The 26,235-nt window shown below is 37.7% G+C and overlaps 1 protein-coding gene and 1 long non-coding RNA gene across 2 annotated transcripts; one reads left to right on the forward strand and one right to left on the reverse strand.

Annotated features, from left to right (window-relative positions):
• Positions 1-306: 306 nt before the first annotated feature.
• LOC139136882 (ATP-dependent RNA helicase DDX55-like) lies at positions 307-25,062 on the reverse strand. Its single transcript, XM_070704722.1, has 18 exons — positions 24,944-25,062; positions 18,944-18,994; positions 18,278-18,364; positions 16,963-17,117; positions 16,381-16,530; positions 15,671-15,818; positions 11,950-11,991; positions 11,443-11,499; positions 10,273-10,430; positions 9,772-9,864; positions 8,990-9,104; positions 8,712-8,797; positions 4,715-4,803; positions 3,502-3,628; positions 3,059-3,137; positions 1,887-1,979; positions 1,344-1,412; positions 307-613 (listed from the first exon to the last, which is right to left on the reverse strand). Exons 1-18 carry the CDS (start codon positions 25,049-25,051, stop codon positions 575-577), a joined length of 1,746 nt encoding a protein of 581 aa, XP_070560823.1. The 5' UTR covers positions 25,052-25,062; the 3' UTR covers positions 307-574.
• On the forward strand, positions 14,190-14,871 carry LOC139136884 (uncharacterized). The gene is made up of 2 exons (XR_011553268.1): positions 14,190-14,283; positions 14,679-14,871. It is a non-coding gene; the product is annotated as an uncharacterized lncRNA (long non-coding RNA).
• Positions 25,063-26,235: the final 1,173 nt, after the last annotated feature.

A 26,235-nucleotide genomic window follows, 5' to 3' on the forward strand; every position in this document is an offset into this window, starting at 1 on the left:
TCCCCACAAGGGGTATACCACTGGCTGCACAACCATATGGTCGGTGATGAATTGCTGTAAACCCTTCTTTTAAGCAACTTTTTTCCATTTATGTAAATCAACATATTTTCAGTATTTCTTTAGTTGCATACATAACCTACAGGTAAAAGCTACCTGCAAAGACATCTGGAAAGTAAATGTTCTGTTCAGCCATTGTTTTCATAGTATTTTCATGATCATATGCTTATACCTTGGAAGTTGATGTACACAGAGGGGCCTTCCAAGGTACTAGAGTGAATTTTACATCTCTGTTATAATCAAATTATAACACTGGTGACCCCAAGATTATGGAACGCTTCTCAGCTCATGGTTCAGGGCCTAAAATGGAGTCCTCAATTTTCAGACTCATGGCTGATCCACTGCATTTCAATTTCATCCATGGAGCGCTCGTACAGGCCTGGTTGCTAGGTTGTGATTAAACCACCATTTCCAGACATTGCCCACAGCTGGTGTGTCTTCGCAGGACAGATAAAGCCTGTCCATACACACTCTTCTGTTGCAGCGAACGATGGTGTCAGACTGTTCTTGAAATAATTTAATCTTCAAATTTTTCGTCAAATTCTTCTTTGCTGATCTGAAACACAATCACAGAAAAAAGTCAAGTGATTGAAAACCATGGGTACTATGGTGACCCTCTAAAACAGTGGAAAATGTACATACCTAACTGATGGGTTTTGAAATTTTGTAAATTTCTAGATCTCATAACAAACAGACATATGTACACAAGAGCTTTTGAGATCAGTGTTATGAAACAATTCTCACTATCTTCATTACAATGAGCAGCTAATGAAGGAAGAATGTACAAATTAGTAACACAATTCATTTGCATCTTCCAGAAAATCAATATGGTTTCAAGTAGCTTACATGTCCATGTGACACATACCGCTGGTTTGCACATCAAATACATCAAATACCTGGTTTTCATATCCAATACTGCCAGCTTGCATATCAAATACAAACAGTATGCATAGCAATTATCACCAGTTTGAAAAACAAACATAAGCGGTTTGAATACTGCTGGTTTGCACAGCAAAAACATGTATTACTGGTTTGCACAGCATACACCACTTTTCCGCATATCAAGTACCACTGCTTTGCATAGCAAATTTCACTGGTTTGCATATCAAGTAATACTGGTATGCACAGCAAATACCACTGCTTTGCATATAGCTAAACTTCAAAGCAATACACTATTTTCTAAGAAAGAAAGATGTGTACCAATTTCACACATTTGGCAGGAAAAACACCATGTAACACATCGAACCAAAGTCCATATGATTCATCTTGGTGGGTTTATCATTTACCTTTCCAGCTTTCAACTTCTTCATCAGCCTGATGTCCTTGGATAGCTCTTCAAGGTCATCATCATCAAACTGTGAAAACAACAGAGATGTGAGCCATAGAAAGAAAACTCTAATTTTGTTCCCATAATGCATCTCTTCACCACACTGTAACTCTACACAAACTATACTGATACTTTCAGTCAAATACGATTTAATATTTCAAGTGAATGTTATCAATTTTCATCATTGTTTTGGGCTCAGTGATTTCTAATTGTTTACAGTTCCACCATTAAGCAAAAATGAAGATCTATCCCAAGTTTTCGTGAGCATTCCAGATATTACACGTATAAGGATGGTGAAATCGGCACCCTTGCTATCAATTTTACGAGTGAGACATTATATATCAGGAGAGAACTGACCAAAAGCTGATGCAATAAACAATATTTCAAAATCACAAAAGTAATTCGACTTCTTGTCACCAGCAGCCAATGTCGCACATGGAATGCTATATTTAGTAACAGGCTTACGATCACACTCAGAGCTATTGACCATACATATCACTACCTGATGTTTTCTCTTCCTGGCTTTCTGTCTCTGCTCTCTCCTCTCCGCTTTTCTCTGTTTCTTTTCTTTCTGTTTGGACCAGGCTGTGTTGCCCTGGAAAATGCAGGAGACTTTAATAAGAAAACCTACGACTCAACATTATCAGGAAGCAAAAAACGTCCGTCAACAATCTAGTACAGAGTCTCTGATGTGGACCGAAATGATACCTTCATTCCTTACCAAGAGCTTGTGGGAAGCCACTCTGGACAAGTGTCAGGTCCTGATTCAACACTCTGCACATAATGATAGTTAGAATACAATATTACTACTGACAGAAAAGCTTCATGAAATACAAGGTCTGTGTGTACAAAAATAAATATACTTTCAGCACAGTTGGGTCACACAGGAACATGAGAAACAAGGTAGCATTACTGAAATGTTAATGGAGGAAATAATATTTCTTATGTTGAGAAAACCAGAAAGTATTAAATATTTTGACTCTCTCCAATTTTAAACACTCTCTGATAATTTGTACATTTTTGCGACACTGCAATTTGTTTGTTTGTAGATTCTTTTGTCGGAATAAAGATTCATTCATCATGGCTGTCCCCAATAACTGCTAGATTACGATGAAGTGATATTGGAAACGTAATAAAATTTACAGGGTATTGCCCTTGACACTAACTGAGTAGAATATAATATATTGTCCTTCACATCAACCCTGTGCAATATATTATTGCCCTTTACTTTAACCTTGTTCAAGATATGTCATCGCCAATAACACTGACCCTGTACAATATATTATGTTATTGCCCTTAACACTGACCCTGTACAATATATTATGTTATCGCCCTTAACACTGACCCTGTACAATATATCATGTTATTGCCCTTAACACTGACCCTGTACAATATATTATGTTATTGCCCTTAACACTGACCCTGTACAATATGTTATGTTATTGCCCTTAACACTGACCCTGTACAATATATTATGTTATTGCCCTCAACATTGACCATAATTTTTTATGTTATTGTCCTTACTGTAACTCTGAACATTATATTGTTTAATAAACCTTTATTATCTGTCCTCTAAAATTTCATGTCCTTTATTTTTAGAAAAACCTTTGTGCTATTCCTTTCATGATCAAGAGTCCTGATTTGTCTGATATTTACAAGGTTTGTTTTACCTACCTTTCCTTTGATATGAGGCTTAGCAGAGTCTTGTTGAGCTGTTAATTTTGCTTTCCTTTGTTTCTCTCTTGATTTGTCTCTGAAAAACAATTGAAATGTGAAAATTTAATCTCTTGGCAAACTAGACAGAACTTCTTAAGTCTTACAGTCAACCAACCTCAATTAGCAGTGAAAGTGTACATACATACAGACATACATACATGCATGCGTGCGTGCGTGCGTGCATGCGTACGTACGTTTGTAGTACGTACATATGTACATACATACATACATACATACATACATACATACAGACTGATGCCGGATGGATATCCATCCCAATAGCTTCCATAGACTATAGCTTCTATAGTCTATAGTAGCTAAAAACAAGAGTTGATAGTGAATACATTGAAAGAGAGTGAAGCATTTTCAGAGTACCACTGAAAGCACATACTGTGACTTACTTGTATTTGAGAGAATCATAATCCATCCGTACTGCAGTGAATCCCTGTACTTTCTTTCCTTGTAATTCTGGCATTTTGGGGAGTTTTAGAAGTGCAAAGCCTAGAGCCAGCTTGCCAAAATCGAGATCTGTAGATAGAATGTAGAGTTTCAGTGAAAAGTTAAGGTAAAAGTGAATGTAAAGGTGTTAATCACCTTAAAATTTGGTTTTTTTATTGATTTTGACAGATTTTCAAATGCATCAAAGTTAATTGTTTTTACCCAAGTATCCAAATGACAACTAAATATACATGTCTTGCTGAAGCTCTGAATTCCTGCTGATAGAAATTCATACTGGCTATGTAGAACTTCAGGGACATGTAACTTTCAAAGAAATTGGCCGCTCAGATCACTGACGAACACTATCAGATCATTAATTTTCAAAAGGGAATTTAATGTCACTATTTTAATTTTTGATACTTTTTCATGTGGGATTTAAATTTACCTGATTTCATCCATCAGTAAAACAAAGAAACATTAAATCTCAGTGATATTATTTTGTAACAATTCGTAAAACTTGTGTGATTCTACATGTTTATGCAAATCTAAAGGATAAAGTTTACACTACTCTATAAGATCACATTTCCCATCAAAATATATTACAGTGACATGCAGGTTGATTAATGTGAAGTATGGTTTTACAAAGTGACAACCTTTATCAAGTTTTTAAGGAGATCATCAAACCTTCACTGTTTGTGTCTGTTAACAACATGAATTACATAGTATTTTATGTACGCAGAAAACATACTGATCATTTGAAAGTTCACTGTCATCAAAATCTTTAAAACCTTTTTGCGCAATTTGTTCATCACGATATGAATGCATTTCTGGTGAAACCTTGTAAGAAGTTGTACTTGTCTCATGTCTATCTTTCAATCATGTGTAAGTTTGAAGTCATTCAAAATTTCGATTACATGTATACAGTTCTGACGTACGAAACAACTTGTAGAGAAAATCACACACACGTTAATGACACTCTACACCAGTCCTATTTTCTAGTATACAGTTTCAAATTCTTTGCTCAAGATACCAAGAAATACTAGATCAGAGTTTTACCGTATGTATGGAAGTGTTACGACCAGCATAGCCATAAAAACAAACAGTACCATCATTTTGAGAGTAAAAATGTTAAGTTTTCCATAATAATCACATGAAATGTCTGTTGTATGTACATACCTTTTAATCTCAGTATTAGACTGCACTCATGTTTGGAATAAGATTGCACAAAAGATACAAATGCCCGCATTCCTTTTTCATACACAGCCCTGAAAGAACAGAAAGATATTTATGTTTAGTTGGCATTAGTGTCACATGGTGATCAGAGTCTACGTAGGCCCCTGACTTTCTCACTTTGGGCAGACTACCATCCTTCATGAAGATTGCTTCAGTGGCTTGTTCCCCAATGAAATTTTTGCATTGAAAATTCAAGTCCTGTCTTAGCAAATATGACAATGATTAAGGTTACTCCACCAAACGGACAAGTGGGTACAAAACACATTGTTGTATTTCATTTCCTTACAGCCATATAGCTGTACAGTACATGCACATTCTAAGGTTACTGATGTACCGTATTCCTCCGATTCTAAGACCCCGCCCGTTTATAAGACCCCCCAGGATTATTTTAGTTCGTTTATAAGACCCCCAGGGGGTACACCCGAATTTTGACTGGAACAGTAGAGCCATTGTCATGTAATGAGACAAGGATATCCACAACACCTACGCTGCTTATCAAAGTCACAAACAGGTGTAAAGTGAATTATCAAACCTCACACACACGCAAACTATTGTTGGGGTTAGGATCATGTCAATCGGGAACAGTTCTATAATTTCCTGGCGATAAAACTACACTTGGATTTCACTACCTAAATGAACATTAAAGAGTCGGATTTTTTAGCGTCTCGATCTAGTACAATATCGTCTTTTCGTTACTGTAATTTTGCTACCATCAAAATAAGCAGATTTTTCAACATCTGATTATGTACGAATCGAACATTTCGATGCAATTTGGCTACCATGAAATGAACATTTAGGATCGTCGGGTTTTCGGACTTGTCGATCAAACTTGGATACTTTGTTGTCCTCTCGAAAGTGTTCAGTTTTGTACTTTGTCCAATTTTGGAATGTACCATACCACACTCTCTGCTAGTGTGAGTTGAGTATAATAAAGATTGAAAGTACGATTCGCTCATTTCATCACGATCAAACAAACACAATTTACACTCATACAAACACAAAAAAGTTTGGGTATCAGTAGTTCTCTTTTTGGAGACTGTTGTGGCCCTTAAAAGGACAGTTTCATTTTTTTTGGTCAGCGGCATGATTTGGTCTGTTTTAGTGAATATGTACGGTGAAAACAGTACATCGGACTGATTGCTTTAGCAGAGGTACAGCCGCATTATTTGCCAAAACACCGACGTGACATTTCTCTGCCATGCCAACTCTTGGAGAATGGATGAATGCTTTCTTCTTTGCCTTCAAGTAGTATTTTTGTTGACTGACACGTCACGATCGATGATATTCTAACCGTGCCCGGTATGAGTGCTGCATCTCGCTTCAAACTTTCAACTTTGCAACCATCTTGAACAACGGCTACAGCATTTCGATCGTGTATGTTGTCTGCATCTCGGCGAAGTTCATACGGCAAACCAAGTTCTAGCTGATTGCGACGGTAGTTAGGCATGCCGACAGCGAGAATGTTTTTAATAATTACTTTTTTTCTTGCCCATGACGACCGTGCACTGTCTTATGACTTTTCAGAAAATAAAGTCTACGATAAATCGACGCATTTTTATAGGATCTTGTAACGATGTCGGGAAATCCTTTTGTTGCCGTTATCAATAGAAAATTTGGGACGTGTGAATGACACGAGCTTTGAACTTGCTTCGCTCAACTTTTACACTTTTGTTTTCATACTACTGAGGCAAAAGACTACGGCACATGAAAAAGTTGCTCTTTAAATGGTGTGCTTATAAAGATTTTTTTCAACAGTTTTCTATCAGGTAAGGTATCTTTTGTGATCATTGTGAATAGCTGCACGTTTTCTCTTACGTTCAAATTTACCATTAAAGTATAAAAAGATTTTTTCAACAGTTTCTATCACGTAAGTTTTCTTTTGTGATCATTGTGAAGCGCTGCAAGTTTTCTCTTGCGTTCAACTTTACCGTATAAGCAACCAGTGAAAATAGAAATATCATTGGCATCGTAAAATCTTTCAAAAAGACTTAATGACGACGATATCAACTTCGACTGGTTTGACTTAGATGAAGAGGGCAATTATTGTGTTGACAAACGAAACGCGATATCCAAAGTTTCTTCCGCGCATGAACTGAAAATTCTTTGAATTTCTTCCGTTTATGTTTCATCAATTTTGTAGTTTTTCTCATGTAATGAAGGTATTTATTGTTTGAACGGCATTTGTTGTGTCCTTTCCTGAACTAGTCCCAGCAATGAGTAGAACGATAGTGTAACAGATTTTCAAGATTATGCACGCTTTCGAAGTCTTGCGAGGGAAAAATACCCAACTTCATAAGCTTAAACGGCCCTATACACTTACAGTTAGAACAAAAACGTGCATTCCGAACAGTTGATCATAGATGACTGAATTCCACATCAGGAGACATTTCGGTCATCGATACAAGTAATAAAAAACTTCAGGGTGTATTGCCAAAAAATCAACACATCAAATATAAAGCAGATTGGCGCAGCAATCTTTCGTCTCGGCCAGCCGATGCCTCAACACTTTACCTGTTCGAGCCTGCCTGTTCGTAAGATCACATTTCGTTTCGAGATACGGTTAGACTTTTTGAAACTAGGAGCAAAATAATAAAACTCACGACGTGTAATTGATTGTTTATTTTAAGGAGTACAGTAAATGAAAATCGTACATAGAAAACATCGGACGGACACCATCCCACTGAACAGAATTTTACCTTGACCTCATGCACTGACACCTTTGACCTATTGCGTAAATTGACCAATCACAGCCAGCGGAATTTCAGGACTTTCCCTTCACTCATTGTCTGACCTTTGTGGCCATGCTATGTATGGGGAGCTAGCTGCTGCTGAGGAACGTACTTGTTGTACAAAGTTTCGTGGTGATTATCTATTCACGAAATACAAAGATTTATTGCTATCGTATTGTTTAGTAAAAGAAGGTATGGCAAATACGTTATATTTCAAGACTTGTGGATCTCCATTAATTTATACTTGTACAGATTCGACTGCCAGTATCTACGCAGCATGGCCATGAGTCGATATCACAAAGTATGAGTTGTCTGTAGCGTGAATCAAAAAATCATTGGCATAAAAATTTGCATAACATTGCATAAATTAACTTCGACGTTCGATTTCGCGGTGACATCCGTTTATTAGACCCCCCATATCTTTTTCGTCATCTTTGGTTCTGAAAAGGGGGTCTTAGAATCGGAGGAATACGGTATATTTTTTATCTTTTGTCACAATTTTTTTATTCATTTTAGTGCATGTTACTCTTGCAATATTGCCTAACTTTTTTCAGGACTGTGCATACACTTATTTGCAGGTAACTGCACATTTTTTGTAACTTTCACACTCCGTTTATCACACTGATGGTCCAAGTGATCCACAGTAAATAATACAGCTGTGCTACATTATAGAAACTGAGTAAAAATAATGATATGCATTACAGTTTTTCAGTAAGGTGTTACCGCTAGCCCACTACCAAAGCTCATGACATTTAAGGCTTACGACTAGGTCATACATAAACAAGTGATGTCAAAGTTCTAAAAAAACGATGCAAATTTGCAAGATTAATTTTGCAATTTTGCCACCTAAATTTTAGTGCAACATTTCAAATTTTTCTGTAATTGTTTAGATAATTTTGAACTGAAGGGACAAAACTAATTATTGACTACAGTTTTTACCAAAATTTTGGGAAAAACCTGAAAGCAAATTGTCTAGATCTGAAATAAATTGTCTGCTTTATATTTTATAAAGACGACAAAAAATGACTTTGGCGGGCAAAGGGTTAACCTGCATTCACATCTTTCCTATTTACCCTTTCAGGCTTTACTTTCTGGTAACTTACCAGAACAACCCCTATATGGAGGGGGTTTTGGCCTGAAAGGATTAGTTTGTGTGCAGCATTATCGTCATATTTCCTCCGATCATTATTGTCATGGCAACAACCACTCACCTGTCCTTCATTGCCATCATTTTCAGTTTCTGTAAAACATCGACTGTTTTTATTTCGGAAGCGTCTGTGAATATCTGAAGGGGAACCTGTGGAGGAAGAATTCATTTAAGAAGAAGGCTGACAAAGCAGCGTGCATGAACCTCATGAAAAAAAATTTGAAAGTATGTCCTGAGATTCAATTTCAAAGCATATAAGGAGGCTATAACTAGCTATACAAGTCTCAAAGGAAGATGCTGGACATAGCTAGTGCTACAATTTGTGAGATATTAATACTTTACCTTTTGATTGATGGCAATGAAGTCTACATAGGTCTCTTCATTGGGTGCTAGCAGCACCAGTGCATGGCCAATGTTACCTATCCTTGCTGTCCGACCACATCGATGTACAAATGCACTGAAAGACAACAAGAAATTACAAATGACTGTATGTTGAGAAAACTCATTTAGACTTTGCTAACACGCTTATTTTTGACAGAGTTAGGGGGGCTTATGAGATAGCACTACATGAATTTTCAAAGATGACTTTCTCTCAGTAATTTCTCTCTTGTACTTTAAGCAAACTACGGCAAAAGCTATACATAAGAAACTGCTTTAAGTTAGAACACACCTTGGGGACAGACAGTAGGACTCTAAAATTTCTACATTTCTTTGCTGATCTATCACTTGTGTGGGCTCATTTTAAAGCACTTAGAGAAAGAAAAACTGCAAAAATCCAAAATTTAATTTTTCCCCCATAGAGTTAAAACAGGAATGGCAGCCATTTTGAATTTCAAATATAGCAAAATGTTGGGTAATTTATTTCACTAGTTCCAAACTTTGCACGGTGACCCCTGATTTTTTTTTGTTGATTTGGTATGAGAATGGTTGATTGTTTCATCCAGGGAAGTTTGAGCAAAAGTTTAAGTCTCTCCCTTTTTAGGCACATGTAAATCATGAGGTGATTTGTGATAAATACATTGGCGAGTTAGTAGTAAAAAGAATTTGTTCTGTCTGAAGCTGTACTAGTAATTTATATTTCAATGAAACAGTATTTTATATTTCAATGGTGTGATCCTGCTTACCTGGCTGACGTTGGTGGATCATACTGAATTACCCAATCAACATCTGGGATGTCAACGCCACGAGCCATTACATCTGTACACACTAAAACACCACTGCAAACAAAGTAAACGGAAAACAATATTGATAGAGGGCAGTGTAACTCCTGAAACAGGGCCAGAACTGTTTCAACTTTAAACATTGTTTCTGGGAAGTTTAATCTGCAAAATATGTGTATTTCTGAAAATGTAAGGCAGGATGCAACACTTTAAGGGGGCAGGTTTTTTATCAGCTAATCTTTGCACAACTTTCAAAGGGCAAAATAGGACCTAAATCACAAAAACAGTAAATTCCACAACCACTAATGTGAGACCCAGGGATTGAGGATTGCCCCTTTAAGAAATAAGTAACAGTAATGATTCCACAATAAATTTTGCCCACTGTACACGCAGGTATGTTGGATACTAGTAATACAAATTCGAGTATGAAATGGTTTTTCTTCTTATATCTATCATTCATCTTACCTGTTTAATGTTCTGAAGTTATCAAATATCTTGTGTCTCTTGGATTTCATTTTGCCGTGTAAACTGAGTACTGTAGTTGGTTGTAGGAATTCTTTCAGTGCCACTGTGAAATACTCTACACACGCACAGGTACTGAAAAACACTATGTGTTTGTTGACCTGAGATCAAAACATAAGAGGGAGACACTCTGGAATTTATCAATATTGTTTGTATGTCAATAGCAAGTTATTGTTCTACTCCCCAAAGCATGTTAATATATCGAGTATTTAATTCTTCAACACAGCTTCTATAGGTGTAAAATGCACTATTATTGTTACATTTGAATTCTAGTCCGGACAGAATTCACTTGTCAACAACAGCAATGCTGTATTATGCAGTCAGTAAACTTACAGGCTGCACTGACAAGCTCAACACTGTGTACCTCAGCATACTTTGGCTGGGGAGTAGAACAAGAAACTGTAGTCGACGTATACCAAATGTGAGCTTTCAATGAACAATGCATCAAACTTACAGCTACTGGCCTTTTAAACAGATAACCCTCCACCAAACCATAATGCTACTGTGATTTGAAAGAGTGCTGACAGCAATTTTTGTCAGTCAGCTTATAAATTTTGCATGGCTTTTGAAGCGACACAAAAGATTACATTTTGCAAAATTGGCTTCCAAATTTATTAATGCTGTGATATTGTTCTGTCAAGCACTGAGAATGAAAGAGTTATCATTAATAACATTTATCATCCTTCTAAATCAAGATTTACCAGCGCTCAAGTTCATATTTGTTCCCCACTATTTGATACATGTATTACCCTGAAAAATGACATTTTCGAGGAGAAAATATCACTGTGAGTTATGAATCTTTTTGGAAATTTCCATGAGACATTCGAATTCCATCACAAGATTACTTATGTATTGAGAACACTGCTGTTCGGCTGAAAGGTAGCAAACAGAAGTTGTATGAAATGCTCGAATAGACCCTTGATAGAATAAATATGTGTGAATGCTGGTTTGAAAACGCATTATAGTCATTGGAAAACTTGCTGTTCAAGGTAGTGAGCATTGTACAAAGCCCTCTGCATTCTGAGGATTCTGTGAAAGTTAGACATACTGCTGGGATATGTGTTTCCATGTGTGTATTGTATTGTATTGCTATGTAATAAGGCATCAACTTACCTGATGTGTTTTCAAAAAAGCTACTAGAAAATTGAATTTTTCATGAACATCACAAATCTGAAGAAGAAAAAAGAAAACGATGTAACGATCACTTCTCAGTATATTATCTGTTGTGATTTCACCACCACATCTTTGATACAAATCTTGCTTTCCATATGAGTACAATAACACTTGTAGAAGATGGAGATTATAGATGTGTCTGTTCAGTCTTTTTTGTACAGAGTCATAAAATGTACATCTGTGTCTGACTTAATTTATGTTTGAAAGATTCTGATGGGTGTTAATGTTTTAGGACTGTTTCATCACATACCGAACAAAACTCTATGTTCAAGCAATTCTTTGTGACCTAACGTTTGGTATGATGGAAATATCACTTTTGACAGAAAATTACCACTTTGCACGGTAAAATTTTTGAGGCAACATATTTCAAGATTGAGACTATGAGTCATAAAACAACACTAATTTAAACCTGTAGTGAGTCCTTGTGTTGTTACTGCAGTTACTTACCCAATAATAATTATTGAGCGACGACGGCGTTTTCTGAATAGCCTGTAACAATCGCATAAAAGATAGAATGTGAAATTCACGCTGTTCAAATACATAGGTCTTAATCTTCAGCTCAGGTGATTTTATCATAGTTACAAAAACACAAAATTTGTAGCCATATTCATTTTATTTCAGACCACTGACAAAAAATATTCATATCTCATTCATATCTTGCAATGAAAGGTTACCTCTTTTAACCCTTTCACCACCATGGTTTTTCCCAAATCCATTGCTTTCTATGGTAAAGGTGGACCTGTACACAGGGAACTGGGGGTGAAAGGGTTAAAATGACTCCGTCAAAATGATTATCTGATTTTAAAAATTCTCCTTTATTTATACAGTAGCTTTTGACTCTGGCTTTTGTGCACACAATATGTAATGCTTGTCTTTCCACTGTGCAGAATTCTTAGTCAAAAGCAACATTTGGTTCTGGCTCAACATTCAACATCTTTTTCCTTTGAAAATTAATTTCAATGAGAATTATTATGAAACTTGATGTTTGTCAAAGGCAGAGTTGGCAAGCAAATTTGCCAAAATGCAGCTTGGTACATTTTCAACAAAGCAAATATTTGCTAAAGATGCTGTCATTCTCACCGATTACAGCATACCTTGTACAGACCAAATCTACAGACTACCAAAATAAAGTAATGCTCCGACAGTACGCCAGACAAGTCTGTGTATTTTGCATGCTACAATTGTACAAAGAGATCCCTTACCGAAAATTATTTCTACTGCAAATTTGCCGTAAGTTTGCTGCAAATATGCAGCAAGCATATAGCTTGCAGGAAGGAGTTGCAGAAGTTTGCAGGTAGATGTGACCCTCCTGCAAACCCTTAAGTCAGTTTGCAGCAAATTTGCGGTAAACGACTAAGCTGCTGCAAATTTGCGGCATACCAGATTGTTGCTGCAAATATGCAGCAACACATGATTGACATATTTCCCACTATTTCATTACCAGGGAGTACACACTACACACTGAGTACTGTTGCACTTCGTGACCAGTCATGTGTAAGCAACATAAAATTGATCTTTCATTTATATTTTATGTTCCTTTATTTCAGAACAGACGATCCACTTTTAAATTATAATAACTGGTAATGCTAGATAATGAACAGCTTCAGTTATGCTGGTGAAAGCATTGCATGGATATAGAGTGCATCTATAGTATATACTGTAGTGACATGATGTAATAAAAGTGCCCTTTGACAATCTGGTTGGGTAAATTATGGTTGGATCGAAAACTGAATTTTTAGGGAAACAAATTTTTGAAACAGGGACTTGTCTGTCTTGCAAGTTACACCCTGTATTTTCTGCGAATGATACCAAAATGCAAACAGTTTCGAACGAAATGTGCGTTTGATGATGGTCTGTAAGGACACGTCGTAGACTTTTGTTACTGCAAATCTGTACAGTAATGTTTCCGCTGCTACCTCCAAGCAGAGTAGTGGCTGTGCTCCAAGCTATTCATCCCATCAATATAGTACATGTATTATACGGTACGTACAATGCACTGCAGCTTACAGTCTGTCCCATCGATGCCGCTGACAAAATCTCGCCTTCTGATAACATGGGTCGAGGTAAAAGGCTTTTGTCCATGTTTTCAGCGTTAGAGTTGTATTGCCGAGCACAAATTTGAGATTTAGGATTACACTCCATCCCGAGTCGCTGTACGAAAATTCAAAGCGCCGCTTCACCAACGTCCAACACGTCCTGTGTATCAGCTGCGAGCAGCCGACATGTTTACACTCTCCGGTCACGGTTCATCAAGGTCAGTTCGCGCATTGATATTGATTCTTCGTGCTGAAAGATTTTTACTCTATTTTTAGTCTTTCTATGATAAAAATAACCATTTTCATTAAACTTATAAATTAAATGCTATATTAAGTATGAAATATAACGGATTGGTGCAGATGTAGAGTCAATTCCAGCATTTAAAAACGGGACTACATTATCAATCGCGTAATGATTTATAGATCGCACTTCCGTTATCGTCATGAGGCTTGATCGGCGCGAAGTTAGATTTTAGTACCATCGGCCAGTGTCGGCTGCGTACTTGTGAGCAGGGAGTTTTCTAGTGGACAATTTCGTGATCTTTCTATGGAATCGCCACCCAAATGATATCACATAGTTGCAAAAACGTGTATACAGTACCAGGGACAGGCGGAGTTCTAATTTGTGAACGCGAGCGGCAGTAAAGATGCCGACTATATTTTCTGAGTAAGGTATTTACACACAGCACGGTGAGACCTGCAACCGGACCGGGAATCGTCCAGCGTCTGCGAGCCGTTCAGAAATGTAAGTCAATGTACCGTTCGCCTGTACATCGATCGCTATAATTATGTTCTGTAATCGTTGTATTGCAATCTTTACCTAAAGATAAATTTTCGTTGAGTACTGTATCATACTGAATTCACTTTCGTTTCACAACAGTTACTTACAGTAAGTGCTTAGATTTTTGCAGATTGTCGCCGTCGTGTATGTAAACAACATACGGCGAGTTGTCCGCTGTCGGACATTTTAATCATTATCAATTTAATTTCGATCATGAATATTTATATTTTCTGCTTCAATCTTTCAACTTGATTTTGTCTCATTTTCAAATAATTATCGATTTCTTTCATGAAATTTACAATGTTTGGTCAAACGGTAAGACTTACACTCTTCTTCCCTGAACGATTTATATTTTTCAGAATCCATTGCTGGTACACTAAGTAAAGGGACAAGAAATTCAGAGAACAGAAAGCCAAATCGCAGCCTTTGACAGTAATGTAAATGTTACATGAAACTTCTCAAGTCAAAAGAAAATCTTGACATGATCATGACACTTATGTGGCATGAAATGAACATGGCATATAAAATAAATTGTACCACAATTGAATTTAACCTTTTTTTCTCTGTCATCTTTTTGTTTATAGTAACTTTATTTGCGCTGACCATTGTTTCTCGTGAAACTAGTATTTCAGAGTTAAGTTGGATAAATAATATTTATATATTGGCCGACTGTGGACAGCACAAGATGTGTTTTATCCAACTAAACTCTGAAATACCAGTTTCACGAGAAACAATGGTCAGCGCAAATAAAATAATTTGCTGTATGGAGTTTGCGGCAAATTTTCAGTAACATTCAAATTAATTTGCCGCAAGTTTGCTGCAAGGATTGTGCCGCAAATTTGCTGCAAAGAGTTTGCAGCAACGTTGCGGCAGGGAGTTTGCTGCATATTTGCAGCAAGTTCACAAGAAACCTAATTTGCATCTGAAAAATGAACCACCCGCATATTTGCAGCAAATAGTTTGCTGCAAATTTACTGCAAAGCTTGCGGCAATTTGCAGTAACAGTTTGCGGGAGGCCTAAAATTTCGGTAAGGGAAGAGATTCTTTATACAAATCGCACATTTTATCATTTATATTTGAACATTGTCTAGACAGGAAAGTTGTCTTATCAATCGATACATTGTTAATTATTGATCTGTGCCTGTGCATTATGTTTACAGATTCAAAACAAACTTGTATTTATCCTATACCTTTATTTGTTTTATAGCTCCCTTTCAATGATTTGAATGAGAGCACAACAGCGCCCTCAAGTGACGTCTTGCTACACACCAGCCAATTCAACTGACCAGGGCAACCTGTTTTGAGTAGTAAAGGGTGGAGATGCACTGAAAAAGCAACTGTTCATACATACCTGTGATTGTGTTTGTTTTTCCTTTACAGCAATTCTGACAGGATTTCTGAGTCCAGCCCTGATTAGATTCTCAACTTCTTGAGTCTGTGTCGCTGAAAACAGTCCTGTTCTTCGCTGCTTTGGTAAATAACTTAAAATTTGATTGATGCTGTTAAAGGGAGAAACATTTATAACCACATTTTAAAGTATGTCATAATTAATATTTCATATAGTGATAATACTATTTTCCCTGAAAATGTCTCTTGCAAATTACAGAAGTTACATGTAATCAGTTTTAAGAAGACAGAAGAGAACTCATTTACTATTTCATCCTTTAGCTTCTTCCAAGAATTCATTACCATAATTGTGAATTCATTACCATAATTATGAATTCATTACCACAATTACAAATTCATTACCATAATTAGACAAACTCAGATATCTCAACATCTGATAGGATGAAGTACCTGAACACCTGCCTATATATTGCTAGCATATGAGACCAGGGTTTTGAAAAATGTACCATAGATTCACAATTATTCCTATTTCGCTATCATGTAGGAATTCTTTCATATTTTAAAAGTGTACAGGCATTCTTTCCAAAATACATCAAATGATATAATGTACATTCATAATATGTAGTACTGAACAAACAGAAATAATATTATTTTCATATGCTACATGTCTGTACCAGTGAAAACACTACTTGCTATTTTGCATATACAATGTACCTGTGTTCAAATCCTAAATCTAACAATCGGTCCGCTTCATCCAGTATTAAAACTTCCAGCGTCCTCACATAGCTAGCCAAGTCTATGCCGTCCTGCTTGCGATGAAATAAATCCAGAAGTCGTCCGGGTGTTCCTGTGATTATGTTGCCACTGGAAAGTGAAACACCAAACAAACAAACATGAGGAATACCTGGAATTCTTCATAGGACTAGGACTTACAACAGAAACAACTTGAGTAACCATGGGTATAAACTAATGTTATGAATATACAGTGTAATGAGAATATTGAATCCTGACTGATTTAAAGGGGCATTCCTCGGTCCCTGGTTCTCGCATTAGTGGTTTTTGACACTGACTGTTTATGTGAGTTTAGTTCTTTGCTCCTATTTGAAAGTTGTGTTCATTTAATCAATTTGCTTAAGCTGATGAAAAACTTGCCCTCAACCTGTTCACCCCCAATTCCCTGTAAACAGGTCCACACTCACCATTGATAACAATGGGATTGGGCCAAACCATGGTGGTGAAAGGGTTAAGGTTGTTGCAAACACCATATAAGAAAAGCACAAAATACAGTATACTTACCCGTCTTCGAGAAATTTATTGACATCAAGGATTGGATTACTTCCACCAATCAGAAGCAGTTTTTTAAATTCCGGTAATCTCTCAATGAAATGTTGTAGGACTTCATCAATTTGAATTGCTAATTCTCTGGTTGGGGTTATGATTATTGCACCAATCTGAAATCAGAAAATTTCATCTTTTGTATCAATTTCATAAAAGGTCATATCTTTTCAGGACTCAACTTGAAAGTCGGTACATGGAATTTAAAACATATTGTACTGGAGAAATGTTGAGAGAAATCCACTATAGATTTTTTCTTGCTGAAGGAGATATTTTGGTGTTAATATTTTTGTCATTTAAACCAAGTTCACTTTGGTGAGTTGAAGGAACCATATTCAGGGGATTAACCCTTTGATTGCTGTAATCTTTCCGACCAAAATTTTAGTGCAACATTTTTTCCAATTTTTATGAATTTTACTGTTTTCTTTTGAAAATTTTGGACCAAATGGACAGCACTTTTCATAGACTCCAGTTTTTGATCAAAATGTTGGGAAAAAATCTGAAAAAAATGTTTGGACCTGAAAAATACTGTCTGGGTTATATTTTATAAAGGTGACAAAAATAGACTTTGGCACTCAAAGGGTTAAAGAAATCATACACAAGTATCCTACGAGTTTGCAAATCAGAAAAACACAACTTGACTGCACTGATGTCACATAATGCTATTAGAGTTCTGTGACAGCTCAGAGTTGACAGTCCACGACTGTGTAAGACTGACACAGAGCCTTGAGTTGTGTTCTGTAAAGTGTAAATTAGGGTTGAGGGAAAACATTGTTTTGTCGTGTTTGCTCATCTGTTAGAAAAAATTTACAGTCATTGACAATGCAACACATCAGAAGTTTTGTAATAATTGTTCATCTGCTGATGCAACACTTCAGACAATAAATGATAATAAAATACTTAAATTGGAGTTCATCATCAAAAGTAGATACATGTACCTTTAATAGAAGACAAAACTTTGGATTGTTTAATATACAAGTTTCATTACACTTTACTGAAAAACACACAATTTCACTTTAATGGGAAGAAAAGCGTTACAAAAACAAACGAGGGAGTTAATCAATAGAAACCAAAACAGACTAACGAAGTAATTATGAAAAATCATGCAAAAAAGGATAGAACAATTATTCTCATCAAAGATAGAGAAAGAACAAAGATGATTACATTCCTGATACTACTGATAGGCATTGCTTTCTCAATTTCAAACATACTGTGCTATATGCTTGTATTTTTCATTATAAACAAAGAATATTTGCACAACCACATCAATGCTCACCTCTCTCTTTCTAAGCTTTTCAGATCTTTTCAGCAGCATTTCAAGCAATGGTATGACGAATGCCAGCGTTTTACCGCTTCCTGTCACCTGTGTGTATGGCAAAGATGGTCATTACTTCACCACCGGAAATACAATATCAATTTGTACGAAATGCCCATATTTTGTGTTGCCAGACAGTCTATCTGAATCAGAGTGCTGACATGGCTGGGCTGACTTCACTTTAAACAGAATCACTACAAAGTGAGTGTAATCTTTACAGGCTGTTTCAGTGACATGTTAGAGGACAGTTGCTTCAGACTCATGTATTACCTCTGTTTGCAGTAGATCATCCAAGATGACAATTAATGACAAGTACCCATATCAACCTGATTATAACTATCCCCACAACTCAATAATTGCTTTCATGATTATCTTTTAACTTGCTTCAATATCTGAAATCTTCAATGGGGAAAATGTAATAGTGACAAATAGAAATTTCACACATAAATGAAGAACTGTTTTGTTACTTTTGTCTTAGAAAATTTCCACAGACAGGCAGTGTTTGCAGTAGCTTCAAGACAGTTGAAGACAAAGTACACCCTAAAATCAGTGACTAGTTAAAGCATCAATAATTATCTCACTCTCAAATTAATGCTAAAATGGCTGTTATTGTTATTATATACCTACCGCTTCTGCAGCTACATCTTTGTTACTCATAAACACTGGTATACATGCAGCCTATTTAGATGAAAGGAAATGAAAATGTTATATGGAGGCAAAGTCGTTACACTTTATCTGTGTTTCCTCTGCCACTCTCAAATTCGTAAATTACTAATTTTTTAGATGATTTACTAATTTTTTTCATTGTTGATTCGTAAATATACGAATGCAAGGAAGCAGCTAGTTAATTGAGAGCTGAAGGCCCCCAAACCTCAAAATATTTCTGTCTAAGAACATATTGTACTTAATTTAAATTTGATTGAATGATATTCCGTGGAACGGTTAAGTTTACTTATGAATTTCAAAATTACGAAAAATTTCAATACCCAATTCGTAAATTTACTAAAAAATTTCAGAAGCCAGAGGAAACAGTTTATAGTTCTAAGATCTATCGTACAGAAGAGCTGACATGCTTAGGATAGTAAAGTTCCATTCATATTTACATCAAAGTTACTTTCATGTACTCCCTAAAAACAACCCCTTGCTGCAGTTCCATAGCAAGGATTTGTTATTTGAATTCAACTAAAATCGCTGGGGAAAGTTGTGGTCTACGGAAAGGCATCAAAACTTTCCCCCGTACTTGATTGGGCACCATCTGATCAATTGTGGTTGAAGAAACATACTGTTTCAGGGTCCTACTAATTACTGCCCATGATTGCCCAAGGAAAAAGTAGGCCAAATTTTGCCCATTCTAATTAACCCAATAGGTTTAACTTACATCATGCCTGGCCAACCAAAAATAACATGGATTTGGCGTTCACCTGATGTGTTTTTCCTAGCGGTTTTGGTGCCGGAAAGTTGGACTGCAAGGACATCGCTTCTTGATAATGCGATCATACCATTCTATGTAAGGGGTACCATAGCATTGCCTTGCCGCACCATGCAACTTGACAACCTACACCCAGGTATTTCGAGGTATCAAAAACAGAGGAGTGAGGGACAAAGTACGGGGCACGCAAACTGCAATTTATGGCACTCTGAGGGACGTCCCGCACTGTGTAAAATATTGGACTCTGAGGGAACGTCCCGCAGAGAGTTAAAAACTGGACTCTGAGGGATGGGGCGCCCCCAACGATGTGCATTGGTATAGCACAAAATCACGATCAGGCCCATGGAGATAGGGCTTACTAAACATTGCGCTGCAGGTCGCTGAAACTGCATGTACTACGTGAAAATTTATCGAAAGGCGTGAAGGTGAAGAGAGTTGCGTGTTCCCCGTGTTGGGCTGTATGCTATGGGCAGTCTTGAATAATTGGAACGAGGAGGATGAAATTTACGCGAGACATGACATGTTTGCCATGTTGAGACTACTTCAGGTCGACAAATTAGGTAAACAAAAAATCCTTAAACGCACGTGGGTGTCACATCAAAAGTGGCCGCGATTACAGACGGAGCGATCTGTGACACTGCACCGGCCGCTCGACGACGACGCGTAAGTTGACATCGCGTGCCAGCCCTTGGAAACATATTGTAACTCCCTGACAGGCATATGTGATAGTCTAATGGCGTTTGATGCATTGAAAGTTTGTAAAAATAATAAAAAATGACATCACCGATCATAAGAAACGTGGTGTTGAAGAAAATAGTTTTTAAGAGAAGACTATGACGACCATATTTCTGTAAGTATTGTCTAACTTTGGAAAACCAACATCTGAAGATTTACTTCAACCAACACTTTGGATATGTCCTACTCTTATTATAAGATTTGTCGAATTTCTGGAAAGTAGGTGTACATTTTCGATGTCTGTGTATCGTCTATACCGAAGTCATATCCGAAAGAGTATAATCAGTTCGCGACAGCGTAAACCCCCCCCTCTCTCTCTCTCTCTCTCTCTCTCTCTTCTCTCTCTCTCTCTCTCTCTCTCTCTCTCTCTCTCTCTCTCTGGCATTTTGCAATGTTTTATATTGTCGACATTTATATATCAGTCCGAAGTCACTGCTCAATTCAAAAGTTGATGTCAATTTCCCGTATCGGGCATGGTCTCTGTCGTCACTCTAATCGTTAGTTTTTTCCTGTTATATTCGATATCAGACTCAAAACACAATGTGAACAACGCTGATAATATATTGCATCTTTCGTATCGAAAACCGGTAAAGTTCGTAACTGGTGACATGTCACGGCCTGGAGAGAGTTCATCACCATCGATCGAATGTCCGTGACGCTTTTGCTTCCAAATAGACATATTGAAATGCACAGGGAACTTCGCGGTATGGTAATTATATGAATTTTATCGTGAATTTTATTTATTTTTTTATTTATTTATTTAGCACAAATAACCAAATTAATAAGAAAAAAGTACAGAATGTAACAATTTACAACATCAAAGGAGACAACGGAGTTATTTGTGCATGGATAGCACAGAAAAGTCCGAAGACTTATTTCCACTGTGGTCCATGAAAAGAAGACTACACAATAAATATAAAAGATGACAAAGAATTCAAAATTCAGTGAAAAGACAAAATGCGGAAAACAGTCGAATAAAAGACAATCCTGCTGCCGGTTTAAGACACACAAACAACAACGACAAAAGATCGGTAATAACAAACATCCAATTGTAAACATACAAGGTAATGATGGATATACAAAATCAATCTGAAGGTCAAGTACGCTATAAAATTTCTCTTCAACAAGCGTTTAAAAACATTGTTTGATGAAGTCAGCCGTATATTACGTGGTAATTGATTCCATAAATTCGAGGCAGAATAGTGAAAACCAGTTTGAGCGAATTTCGCACCGAATGGAATATAAATAGAGAGGTCACCATGGCGAATGTTATAATTGTGAACGTTGCTTTTCATCACCACAATAGAATGAGAGATAAGTCCGACATTGACAAAATTGACATAAAATATGTCCGAAAAGTTATGTTTTATTAAACTGACTGATTCATCTGCTTTGATATCCCCTAAGCTATATGTAAACAGTCCGGAAAGACTGACATCGATGTGTCCCGGCCCCCATGCATACAGTATGGTCGTACGTGTTCAAATATTTCTTCACAGTTTTGCAAAATATCTCGTCAACCGGGCGCATGGGCAACGTCTTTGATACGTTGGTCAAAACTAATGACACTATAGGTCAGGATATAACATCGGTCAAAGTAAGATTGAAATATGGAAGACGAAAATGCTTTCATCGATTGACCAAAATGAGAAGGAACGAGTCAGTAAATATCAAACCATAAAGGGGAGATCTAGATTGCCCTCTCCCATGATTAATCAACCGGGAACAAAATATATATTTCGATCGACAGACTTACACAACCAGAAACAGCATTTTATTCAGATTTAAAATAAGTCACTGCCTTTCCTATAATAACACCCCGTTTGCGTTTCGATCTACTCTACTCTGTTCCCGGCGTTATACGGCCTACTACATGTGAGAGGCCGTATAACGCCGGGAACACACAGACCTGTACGCAAGGCTAGGGCTGTGGTTGCTATGTCATAATCTGTTCACACGAGAAATTACGTCTCCATACAGATTTTACGTAAAAGCATTTCGATAAACTTCGAGGCACGATCTGCTTGTGATATTATACCATTTCTCGCCATGACAGTGGTGGCAATCCAAGCGCCACATCAGACAGGGCATAATGATGAATGGGCTACATAGAAAGTTATATTTTCTTCTAATGATTTTGCTAAAAACGAAATAAACGTTGGAAGCAATTTCCTGGCGTAGCTTCATCTTTCTTTTCACGTTCTGTTGGCGGGATTCAAAATGTCGACGACGCTGTTGGCGATCCATTGCAAACGAAAAAGCCAAACTGAAAAGTAACGCGTCAGCGCGTACCGGACCAATGCACATCGTAGTGGGCGCCCCGTCCCTCAGAGTCCAGTTTTTAACTCTCTGCGGGATGTTCCCTCAGAGTCCCATATTTTACACAGTGCGGGACGTCCCTCAGAGTGCCATAAATTACAGTTTGCGTGTCCCGCACTTTGTCCCTCACTCCTCTGTTTTTTGATACCTCGAAATACCTCTACCACCCCTTGCACTGAACAGTATGATCTCAAAATCAAGATATGGGGACATGAGGTCTAGTTGCTGCAAAATTGTAGCGCTACGGTGAGGCGGTCGGTGATTTTTGGTTTTTGTGACTTCGCTCACCAGTAGCGCTACAATGCCGATGGCCCTGTGGAGGTGAAAATAAGCGCACCCCACTGGACAAGGCGTGTTGATGTGAAATGCTACATATTTACTGCATTTGGTCGTACTGATTTATCACTACTGAAGACTCAATACTATACTTCACTAATCTTGTCGTTTATTGGGTTTGGAATTTGTTCGAACACGTCGATCGCGTTCCATAAACATTGGGCATGCGTTGGGCATCGGTGTTTCTGGGAGCCGCCATTACCGGAAGTTGGTAATCACATCAACACGCTTTGTCCAATGCGGTGCACTTATTTTCACCTCTACAGGGCCATCGGCATTGTAGCGCTACTGGTGAGCGAAGTCGCAAAAACCAAAAATCACCCAACCGCCTCACCGTAGCGCTACAATTTGCAGCTAGAGGTCCAGCGTCTTCCAGGTTCTAAAACCACCGGAGAAAACACATGTGAACGCCAAATCAATGTTATTTTTGGTTGACCAGGCTTGATCTAGGATGGATCTACTGGGTTGGTGTTCCAATAGGCGAATTTTGGCCAACTTTTTCCTCGGCTGTCCTCAGGCAGTTCTCAGACAGCCACGGGCAGTATTACTAGGAAAACTGTTTTGATGACACTCATGCAGCAGTCCATGTAATCCCTGAGGGACCCCCACCTTGGGCGTGTTTGCCATGGAACTATGCCTGAGGAGATGGGGCAACTGCCTCATATTGATCCCTAGTCAGGGGTCCAGACACTTCGCACCAAAACCAGTTCGCCCCACACAACTTCGTCCCAAAACCATTTCGCACCAAAACCACCTCGTCCCAAGTACTACCTCGTCCAACCACCACTTCGCGCCCAAGTACCACCTCGTACTAAAACCACTTCGCTTACCGTATAGTTCCGTCAACTCGTCCTAAAACATCGATGTCACGATGTATCATAACGTTGCTTTTACCTGCAACTTGGCTACCATGAACCATTTATTCTCCATGAAACCATACCATATATTAGATAAAAGAAACACACAAACTACTAAATGGTACATTTCAGGTGCCGTGCGCGGTATTGCACGATGCGATGTCATTTTCTCGAAATGTGTACAAGTTCAGATTTCAGTCCTGGGATGGTAGAAAGGTGATTAAAACTTCAATGGCAGTGGTTGTTTATTTTCAGCTTTTAACGGTTACCGATAAATTGGGGAGTTTAAGTTGTGTTTTTTTCGGGGTCGCAATGGTTTTGGGGCGAAGAGGTTTTGGTACGAGGTTGTTTTGGTGCGAAGTGTTTTGGTGCAAAATGGTATGGGACCAGATGGTATGGTGCGAAATGGCTTTGGTGCGAAGTGTCTGGGAACCCCTAGTCACTTCCATGGACAGGTGAAGAAATTATGAATGCATGCCCGACCCATTACGTGGGGGAAATGTGGGGATTTGCTTGTTTTAGGTGGAATTTCCAAATGTCTTGCCCTAGGGGTGGGGCATTTGACAAATTTCATAAGACTACTTTCAAAATCCCCCACTATGCCCCAATTCCGGGGGGGGGGGGGGGTTGACATTGACTGCCACTACGTAAGGTCAAATGTGTATTCCTGTTCTCATCCAGGCAGGTGTTTACACTGCTTCACAGCTTATATTGTCACTATACTGTTTTTGATTGAGTTATCTACTAACTACTGTAAATCTTGTTTGTTCCGTCAAATAGTACATACATGTATCCCGGGGACATATACAGGTCAATAATACTTGTAAATGTTTGCGGCTTGATCATGGGATTGGGAGAGACAGATGCGTGTACACAGTACTCGTACTCCTGTTGGAAATCAACTGAGTGTCCGATGAAAACAACAGTGTCGTGCGCATTAATGTCTCCTACCTGCACTGGAGTCATGTGAGTGAATTGTAAATGTTTCAACGTTGTCAAAATCGACGAGGTCAGTTTCTGAGGGAGATCGTCCCATGTGCTATCACTACACGCGGCCATGTTGATTTGGCAATAACAATACCCTCTAAGTTTGCGTATATTATTCCTTTCCGGAATAAAGACCCTTTAAGTGTATAATTTTTATCAAATCCATGTCTGCCAAAATCACACGACTATTATAATAAGGCCATGTGATTTAATTAGATCCTTTCAGAGAAATTGATTTAATTCAATACAAACTCACACTCACTTCTGGGATGTAAAAAAATAGATGCTCAGTTACAGTATGTTGAAATTGGCATTTCCTGGATGGATGCAGCATTGTTCCGTACACGGTGACTCTGTTCAGTAAAACTACAGGGACCTCAGCTTATAACAAACAAGTGAACAAACAAACAACTTTAAAATAGATATTAGAATAGAATAAAATACCAAAATAAAGATATGTATGCAAATAAACATACAAACACATAAACGTAATAACCTTGATATAAAGGAATAGTCTTGTCTGAGAAGAGGAACCATTCAATAGCAAGATGATTGACTGCATGATCACATTTTTTCAGTCCATGTGTTTGCTAGTTTGTGTGTTTTAGCTTACGATTGTTTATTTACGTATTTATCAGTCTTATTCATTTCTCTTTTCTTCTGTCAGGATATTTTCACATTTGTTTGTTTACTTGTTTGTTGTTCAGCCCGAGGCCCATGTTTTCAGCCATTTTATAGGTCTAACAGATGTGGACTTGGTCAATGATATTTTCTTCTGTTATTGTGTACCGAGAAAGGAAACCATGGCACCAGCAACATGCATTCTTGGTCAGTCTCATTTCAGTCTCTCTGGAGTATAGTAGGTTATTTATTGTCTTCATATTGCATTCTCATATGCACACATACATCTACATTCAGGCCTGACAGTTCCCCCTGGATACTTTCCATTCCCATCCACAAGTTGAGGCTTGCAATATACATTTAATACCATACATTAGGATGATGGTTACCCCTTGGAAACCCCCTCCCCTCCCATCAACTGGGGCTGGAGTTCGGGATATGCTTAATGTCTGGTGGGTATTTATATATGTCTTGGGAGTGACTGCCCTAGAACCATACACACACTGTTGAACAGATAGAAAATTTGTCAAGCAATATAAATGGAAAGTGGGAAATTTCAAACTATTGGCATTAACTGCACACATGAAACAGACAAATCTAAAACAGGCAGCAAAAAAACCCAGCAGAGAATGCGA

Source organism: Ptychodera flava, chromosome 7, assembly GCF_041260155.1.
Source record: "Ptychodera flava strain L36383 chromosome 7, AS_Pfla_20210202, whole genome shotgun sequence".
NCBI lineage: Eukaryota > Metazoa > Hemichordata > Enteropneusta > Ptychoderidae > Ptychodera > Ptychodera flava.